This window comes from Catharus ustulatus, unplaced genomic scaffold (assembly GCF_009819885.2).
Source record: "Catharus ustulatus isolate bCatUst1 unplaced genomic scaffold, bCatUst1.pri.v2 scaffold_98_arrow_ctg1, whole genome shotgun sequence".
Taxonomy (NCBI): Eukaryota; Metazoa; Chordata; class Aves; order Passeriformes; family Turdidae; genus Catharus; species Catharus ustulatus.
In genome coordinates, this window is record NW_024879562.1 from 134589 (window position 1) to 143945 (window position 9357).

Sequence of the window (9357 nt, forward strand, 5' to 3'; positions counted from 1 at the left end):
GGAATTACCTACTCAGATAAGAGAGAGAAAAATACCATTTCACTCTGAAACTGTGGCTGTGCTTCTGTGGGATCAAAGTATCCCAGAGAACAAGCGAAACACATCTGCTTTGTTGTCAGATCCTATTAGCAGTGTCTTGGTGCCATTACACAATAATTTGCCTTTCTTTAACTGGCAGGGATTCTGGTGGCTTGGGTTGATTTTGCCACTAGGAAAACACAGTTTTCTTCAAGAAGAAATTTGGAGGTTATTGAGCCACAGATAACAGCACTCTAGAAATCTGCAGAAGACATTTAGAAAGACTGAATCCATTAGCTAAAGACCCCTGAAATATTTCTAGGAAAGTCTTAATTAATGAGAAATAGATATTTGGGATCCTTCATTGATGAACATTAGCCAACACTTTGGCTTTTTGTTGTGCACCTAAGACGAAAGAAAACTGTTTGACTGGCTAATTGGAGTTCTTTTGATGTCAGGAAAGAATCCTTCAAGTCACAGGAAGTTGGCAATACTCATCCATGTTGGACAACCTCAGGTTGCCCAGTACAGTCATTTCCCCAGGCAACTCAGAGCAGTGGTCACAGCACCAAGCCTGACAGAGCTGGAGAAGTGTTTGAACAATACTCTTGGGCACATGGAGTGACTCTTGGCATGTTCTGCACATGGCCAGGAGCTGGACTCGATGACCCTGATGGGTCCCATTCAACTCAGCATATTCCATGATTCTTTGGCCTTTTTCCACACAGTGATGTAACTTAATATTTCCTTTAGTTTCCACTCTTTTGTGGTTTTACCTTTCCACACAGACACCAAACAGTTTTCCTGCCTCAGGAGGTGGAAAGAAGATCATTACCTTGTGTCCTTGTGACAGTCCTGAGCAAGCGTCGCTGCTGCGTGCGCCAGCCTCTCAGCCCTGGCTGTGCCTGCCAGCTCCGTGACTCCAATTCTCTCCATCAGGGACAGGAGCAGTTCGGCCGCACACTGCCGCACCTGCACGTGGCGGCTCCTGGACAGAGGAGAGCAAACACTGGGGCACAGGGAGAAGGAGCAACAGCACCCCAGGCCTTGGCCACAGCGTGCTCCCTGGCATTGCTGGGGGAAGGAGGCCTGGGCTCTCCTGCAACTTCAGACACCTGTAGAAGCTTCTGTCCTCAGATAAACTCAGAGTTAGCATTGCCAGAGGGACTGCCTCAAGGAAGAGGGAGGAAGTCAGTCTCCCTGAACTATCTCATCCTCAATTTCTGTCCCACAATTTACTCTGAGAATGATTAAAGAAATAGATCACATATGAATTCTTTAGAAATTAAAGACAATTCATGCTGACTCATCAGAGGGCACCCACTACACAGAGCTGCTACTCTGGATTGAGGCTTTTTCCAGCCATTTATTCCCAAATCCGCAGACCTTTGGAAAACAACAAATGCAGGGAAAACATGCTGTGGGCCATGAAGTTGCAGAATATAAAGCAATGCAGCCTGTTTCTTCTGCAAGGCTAGGCAAGGGAAACATCTGAATGTTTTACCCTATTCCAAAGCTGAGGACAGGCTGGCAGTCATTTTAGCCAGATTGTCCTGTTCCAGAGAGCGTCTTTTGGCAATTATCAGGCCCAGCACCAACAGTTAAGACAGCATTTGCCTCAGCTATTCCATAGCATTTGGCCTCTGAAGGTGCCTGTGAAGTGATTCATCATCTCAAGGCTAGCATGAAACATCAGTTTCAATAGGAAGTACAGCTCAAAGGCCAGGACAGTCACACAAGACTCCTTTTGGCAGGAGCTGCACCTGCTGTGCAGGCTGTGCCACACCCAGCACATTCTCCCCCATGTGCTCCATGGCCCAGCAAGTACCCTCCTTATTTCTCAAGTTAATGGCATAATGAGGATGCATGGTTTTTCCCAGGGGCTCTGTGATTAGGGCAGTGCAATATCAAAGAGCGCTCACAGCTGCAACTGCAATTGTCCCTCTTCCCACAAAAGCACAAGGCTCTATCCTTAACCTTTGAAGGCACTTTCACTTCCTCACCATTCACCACATCTAGGCAACTCTGACAGACTGGGAGAACTCCAGGAAGCAGCAGGAAGCTGAGTCAGAGGAGGTTTAAGCTGGATATCAGAAAAGGCTTTTCACCCAAAGGGGGGTTGGGCACTGCAACAGGCTCCCATGGGCAGTGGTCACAGCACCAAGCCTGACAGAGTTCAAGAAGCATTAGGACAACACTCTCAGGCACGTGCTGTGACCCTTGGGGTGTCCTGTGCAAGGCCAGGAGCTGGACTCGATGATCCTGATGAGCCCCTTCCAACTCCCCATAGTCTACACTTCTGTGATTCTAAGAACTCATAGGCTGAGGGAGGGCAGAACTAGGGGACAAGAGGAGAGCAATGAGGTGGATTGGAGAATCCAGTCACTGAGCTGACAGAAGATGCAGGATACAGGACCCTTCCCTGCCACCATTCCCATTCTTTCTCTCATCCCTTCCCCCACCTGCACCCTAGAAGGTGAAGAATATCACTAAGAGAAGGAGAACCTACCTGACTCCACTGTCCAGGAGAGCAGTCACTGCTCGTGCAGGAGTCACATTCTCCACCATCATCCCCAGGGTCTGACTGGCTGCTTTCTCAACAAACTCTGGGCAGTTACACAGCACCTGGAGAAGGACCCGAGCCACCTCATCCACCTCAGAGTCCATGTCCTTCTTCAAGGTCACAAAAAACTCTCCCAGAGTGACAATGGCCGAGTAGGACACCTTTGTGCGCAGGTTGGTCACCTGGGGAAGTCATGAGGGGAAACATAAGAATCACCTTGAAAAGAAAACCAGTTGCCTTAGACAAAAGTCCCAGGAAATGAAAACATGTCCCAGTGTGTCCAGAGGAACATAAAAGCACAATAAGAGCAGAAGAGCACAAGCACAGAAAGGCACCTACTCTGGCACCAATTTCTGGCCTCAGACCTGCTTACTGCAGGACTAAAGAAAACCCCATTTCACTAAAATATTTGACTCAACCATTGTATCATGTCAACAGCTTTGATTTTAGGCCCTTTTATTTGAAAAATAAATAATCAAATAAAAGCAAGGGCATGCTTTCAAACCTACAAAGGCACAGGCCATAAGGATAAATGAGTCACGTGCTCCTTGTTCAAAAAAGCAACACCAGCAGTTGAAGCACTCAGCCAGGAAACAGAAAACACAGGCTCAGGTCTACAGACTAATTTGCAGTGTTGCATTACAGCTTGGGCAGAGATTAGGACTCTGGCAAATAACATAATTAGTGCATCTGTTTCTGCAATTGCACATTTCATTATAATGGCAGCTCACTCAAAGATGAGTGTCAGATACCTGACCTGCCAGTAAATACAGCTAAATGGACACACAGATCCTATAGAGAGCTGACAGACATTAGAAACAGAAGGTCTAAACCAGAAATGAAGGCAGTCTCTGAGTACATGTGGAGATAAACAAGCACGTTATCTACTCCACACACTGTGCATGAAATACACGGGAAAATCCAAAACACTGTTCTCACCTCGCTGGTAACTGCCAAGCAAATGTCACGAAGTCTAGAGAGCAGGACTTCTGAATGGGACTCAGCCAGGTGTTTGATGCTGAGGAGTCCCTTCTCCTTTTTCTCCCTGAAAAGCAAGTACTGAAAAGATTGATTTTTCTCTCTACCCAAGAACTAGGCAGCACCCTCTGAAATGACCTTGACAGGCTGGCAGCTCTGTCAAATAGTGGGAGGTGCTTTTCAAGGAGTACTTAATGAAATTGTGGAAGTCGTTGCCACAGGATGCTGTGGCTGTCAAAAGCATACACAAATCCGAGAGGCAAACAGAGGGATTTCAGAGCCTTCATTTGTGGCTGTTTAGAAGACAGCCTTTCCAAAATGTCTGGCACATGAAGTCCCTATGTCACTGCTTCCTAGAAGTGGTGAGACTGGCCCATGCTGCTGTTTCTTGTCACCTCCCTGTACCTGTCCCTAAGACACAATCCCATCAGGCTGTTACTGAGGCATTTTCCTTCTTTGCCAGCCCCAGCAGGCAGTTCAGAAGTGAGGGTCTGCACTGGCACTCTGGAGCTGAGTTTCCACTCTAAAATCTAGGCCTGTCTGTCACCCAAAAATGCTGCAGGATGTCCCAGAAGATCCCACACCTGAGCAAGAACAGTTGAAAGTCTGGCTTTTCCCAAAATCCCCTACCTAAACCAATACCCCACAACAGCAACATGTTGTTGAAAAGGTGCAAACAACTCTGTCTCTCAGCACTTGCTCTGTGCAGACCCTGAGCTACAGGAAGGTGTGTGAGGCGTCAGGGCTGCAGCACAGGGCTGGAGACCGATCCCACGGGCACCCCTGAGAGTCACCCAGACCCCCCACACCTGCAGAAGCTCTCTGCACCTCACAGGGCACCAAACAGAAATGGGGAAGAGAAAGGGCAAAGCAAATGTGACTGCACAAGGAGATGCCTTGTGGCAGATTTTACATGCTTACCCCAGTGTCAATGGAGTCCTTGCTCCTGTGTGAATGAAGCATCCACCACTGAGTGGATGCCAACCCAGACATCAAAAAGACAAGCAATACCACCTAACATTTGTAGGGTTATCATCTCTGGGCCTCCTTCTGTCTGTGTTTAATTGTGGAACACACGGTGAGTATTGACCAAACATCTCAGGTGTATATGAAGTAGTGAGAAGGAAAAAAGTTTAATTCCAAAAGTGCAAGATTCCTGGAAGCTTTCCTCTTTTTCTCCTTGTCTTCGGACATGAGCCCTTCAGAAGCAATGATAGGCTGAGGGACTTGAAAGCACAACTCAGTCCACTTCTCAGAAAGAGGAACTCCCTGGAGCTGCTTCTGGGACTCACATGCAGGAGGTCACAGGGAGACCCTGTCACCTGCCATTGCTGTCAGCAGTGGGACCAGAGAGAAATCTTACTCAGTCCCACTGTTGCCCGACAGAGAGACACGAAACAACTAGGTTGTTTAGTGCGGTGCTTTATTGAGGGCCCTGGGGTCTGAGGACTAGTGTCCAAAGTCAGAGCCCGCCATACCCCTTTTCCGACAGGTTTTTATATCCTTTACAAAGTGATTTACATACAATAGTACAATAGCATATATTCTTCAAGACAATACAGTTACGTAAATCTCATAGATATTATTTCTATAAAGTCATAAATTCTACACGCTTGTCTACTCAAAACTATAGGTTACCCCCCTTTAATCCCCCTTGCTTGTCATCCCACCACCAGAACCCTTTATCATTGATTATACATTAACCTTTATCATTTATTTATTCTACTGTGTTCTGCATGCCCTACTAGATCCTTTAATTATCAGTTTGTGGTTCTTAGTACATTCCCAGGGCCTGCTTGTGAACTGCTGCTTTCTAAGCCTTAGCATAACTACTGCTATTGCTATATCTACATTAGTTCTTTTTCTCGTTATTTCGGTATCAACTCCCCCCTTTTGAGCATTCTTCAGATTTTCTGGAAGGATGCTCAATTCTTCAAGTAATGGTTTCCAAGTAGGATGGTGAGTCTTCTCTTTGACTTGGTAGGATTACTTCTTTCCGGGTTAGTGCTCTCATGACACGTCGAGTATGAGTTCCTTCTCTAGCAATCATTCCTAAAAGACATCTATACATAATCATGCAGACTACAATAATCAATACAATCATTATTACATATTGTACAATTGATGATATCCAACCAGAGACCTGGATTCCTAGGGAGCTAAATAGTGCTCCTACCCAATTATGTTGAGCTTCTTCCTGGACTTCATGCACTTTTATTTCAATTTGTTCCAATTGACTTATATCCTTTTCTACTTCTTCTGTGACATTTGGGATATGTACACAGCAATGATCAACCTTTCCTTGGAGGTATCCACAGACTCCGTGTTCTTTTAATAAGAGCAAATCTAATGCCATTCTATTTTGGACTGTCATTCTTGTTGTTGCTTGCAACTGTAAGTTTAGATCCCTAAATCCTTTCTTTGTAACTGCGGCTAACCTCTCAGTTTGTCCCAATAATTTATACAGCATCTCCCGGTTTCTATATGTAGAAATTTGTGCAAACAGGGATTCCAGTACCCATCCAAATTTAACTCCTGATGAGGGTTCATGCCACTCATCTTCATCTCCCAATCCTAGTTCTTCTGCCACCTCATTTGTTTCTCTCTTTGTTCGTGGCTGTATCTCTCTTTGTGTTAATTTAGACTGTTTCCAGAGAGGGCAGAGCGTAGGGACCCCTAACGTAATCTGCGTGACTGGGCCGTTAATGGGCATATGGGTAGTCCATTGTCCGTGCCCCATTACCCACACCGAATGCCCTGGACTCCTGACGGTAGTCGCCTGACAATCTTTCCAAGCCCCCTTTATTTCTCCTGTTATTGTATGATTATATCTTTGACATTCACAGCCCCATTTTAGTAGTATCCGGACTGGCACTAAACCAATTTGGGATTCAGGGGTATCACATGTGATGATTTTGCTACAATTCCAGCTAGGTGTGGGGGTCATTCGATCCCGTCTTACTGCTTCGGTCCCTAGCATTCTTAAATGTTTTGTTCCCTTTGGCCTGACCATTCGATACACCAATGTACTGGTCCTATGTAGCTGTAAGATTCTAACAAGCTGGGACCCCAAATCGTTTTCCACTGTTCCCATTCTTCCTTCCCTTCTTGACATACTATCTCATAAGAATATTCAGTGACTGGTTTTTGTCTTTTTTTCTTTATGTCATAAGAACACCATCCTACATCCTTGAACCGCCCAATTTTTGAATAAACTGCATTTGGTAATTTTAGGCATTCACTCCTTTGTCCTGGTGATGACCATTGCCCTCGAACTGTATAGGTTTCCTCTACCATCTTAGTATGGTTCTGCATTACTTTATTACATCTTTTTGTCCCATTTATGGTTTCTGGAGGCATTTCCCCAACGGGAATGATGCCCCATGGTATTGGATCTCCCGCTGCTTTAGGTAGAGGTAAACATGCAGTGATGGACGTAATATTTTGTACTTGCCCAAAATCTCTAACTAATCCCACTATTAAGTTTTCTTGTCCCAATTCTTGTTGTGTTTTTCCAACTTCTGTCACCTGTCGTACTCTCCTATTCTTTTTTAGAATATCTACATTTATTTTTCCGTAGTCAAAGCTTTCTCTAATCCACACAACACATGAGAATTGTCCTACCTGATCAGCTTGCATATGAGATATCATCAATGTGGTGCTACCTCTTTGCTGTTTCATATCCCAAAGTGTCACGATCCCTTCTGTAAATACTTCGTCTGTGGTGATTTGTCTCCAAGCTGTATTTACTTCTTTTAATCCAGCTCTCTGGTTGCTAGAAAACAGACAGGTTAAATTTACTCCCGCACCTTCCGGCACTATTACATCTGGCTCCGGAACTATGATTTTAACAAACGCTTCTCCCACCTGCATTATACAGACTAATGTTAAAAGAACTAAGGCCTTGCCCTGAACACCATTTTTGTTGCTGACAGAGGCTGTACTTCCCATCTTGGCCGGACCTTCTTGATTCGAGTGTAGTGAATCCAATTTTCGATCCCTTGGACCTTCACTGCCGTGTAGGTGGTCATAATCACCTGGTGAGGACCGTCCCATACTTCTTTCAAGGGTTCCGTATTCCAGTTCTTCACATATACTTGATCTCCTGGCTGGATGTCATGGACAGGGTTTTCCAAGGGCAGAGGCCGGTTCCACTGCAATGCTCCTCGCAGTGCTGTAAGGACTTTATTTAGAGACAAAACATAACTTAGCAATACTTGATCTCCTACTAAGTGAGGGTCCCCTTTGTAAGTTGCAGCATGATATGGCTTGCCATACAAAATTTCGTATGGACTTACTCCTATCCTTTCTCTGGGTTTAATCCTGACTCTTAGCAAGGCTAGAGGTAGTGCCTGAGGCCACTGTATCTTCGCTTCCTGACAAATTTTCTTAATCTGCCCTTTTAATGTCTGATTCATCCGTTCTACCTGGCCGCTAGATTGTGGTCTCCAGGGCGTATGGAGATCCCAGGCTATCCCTAATACTCTGGCTACCTCTTGGACCACTCCAGCTACAAAGTGAGGTCCCCTATCTGAGGACATTCCTAATGGGATCCCAAATCTAGGAATAATCTCTCGTAGCAAGGTTTTAATTACTTCCTTTGCCTGGTTAGTCCTGCATGGGAAAGCTTCTGGCCATCCTGAAAAGGTACACACATACACCAGTAAATAACGGTACCCTTGTGCTTTTGGTAGCTCTGAGAAATCTATTTGCCAATAGTCTCCCGGTTGCGGCCCAACTCGTAGCTTTCCTAATTGTATTTGCCTTCGTGTCACTGGATTGTTTTTAATACAGACTGGACACGTGGCATTAATCCGTTTTGCCATTGTTAACATCTGGTTGGAAATCACCTCATGTTTTAAGAATTGTACTAATGCGTCTGCCCCCCAATGGCACTTGTTATGTTCGATTTCTAAAATTGTTTTCATTACCTTTGTTGGCAACACAACTTGACCTACAGCTGTGACATACCATCCTTTTTCATTCTTCTGGGCCTGGAGAAATTGAGCAAGTTTCTCATCTTCAGGTGTATAGCATGGTTTCTGCTCAAGAAAGGAAGTGGCAGGGTTAAATCGTGCTGGTAATAAAGCTAATTGTGTCCATACCTCTCGGGCAACCTGTTTGGCAACTCTGTCAGCCAACTGGTTTCCTTGGAACGCTTTTCCTTCTTCGTTTTGATGTCCTCTTACATGCATCACTGCTACTGCCTGAGGTTTATGCACAGCTTCCAATAGTGCTAATATTTGTTCTTTGTGCTTAATTTCTGATCCTTGAGAATTTAACAGTCCTCTTTCTTTCCACAGAGCTCCATGTACATGTATTACTCCAAAGGCATATTTTGAATCAGTCCAAATATTTACTCTTTTCCCTTGGCTCAATTCTAAGGCTCTTACCAGAGCTTGTATCTCGGCCTTCTGGGCTGAAGTTCCCAGGGTTAAGGCTCGAGCTTCTATTATTTGTGTCAAAGTCACTACTGCGTATCCCGCATACCTGGTTCCGTTTTCCACAAAGCTGGATCCATCTGTAAACAGTTCCCATTCCGGATTTTCCAAAGGCTCGTCTTTCAGGTCTTTCCGGCTGGCATACACCTGTTCAATGATTTCCACGCAATCATGCGTCAATTCGCCTCCTTCTTCCTGGCTGCTGCTCCTAAGAAATTCTGCTGGGTTAAGATGATTAGTTGTTTTTAATTCAATATCGTCCTGTTCTCGGAGAAGTGCCTGGTATTGTAACATGCGGCTTGACGAGAGCCAATGCCCCCCTTTTTGTTCCAAAACTGCAATGACCATGTGGGGAAC

At 45.2% G+C, this 9357-nt stretch overlaps 1 protein-coding gene across 1 annotated transcript; it reads right to left on the reverse strand.

Moving 5' to 3' along the window:
- Window positions 1-706: 706 nt before the first annotated feature.
- Window positions 707-9294, reverse strand: LOC117011595 (TOG array regulator of axonemal microtubules protein 2-like). The gene is made up of 5 exons (XM_033087012.1): window positions 8953-9294; window positions 8531-8601; window positions 3521-3626; window positions 2528-2763; window positions 707-1006 (listed from the first exon to the last, which is right to left on the reverse strand). Exons 1-5 carry the CDS (start codon window positions 9292-9294, stop codon window positions 850-852), a joined length of 912 nt encoding a protein of 303 aa, XP_032942903.1. The 3' UTR covers window positions 707-849.
- Window positions 9295-9357: the final 63 nt, after the last annotated feature.

Coding starts and splice junctions, on each gene's coding strand:
- LOC117011595 (XM_033087012.1), bottom strand. CDS start 9,294: ATGTTACAATACCAGGCACTTCTCCGAGAACAGGACGATATTGAATTA. Junction 3,627..8,530: donor CAGAAGAATGAAAAAGGATG/GTATGTCACAGC, acceptor CTTGCTTTTCAG/GGAGAAAAAGGAGAAGGGAC. Junction 1,007..2,527: donor CTCCTGGACAGTGGAGTCAG/GTAGGTTCTCCT, acceptor TCCTCTGTCCAG/GAGCCGCCACGTGCAGGTGC.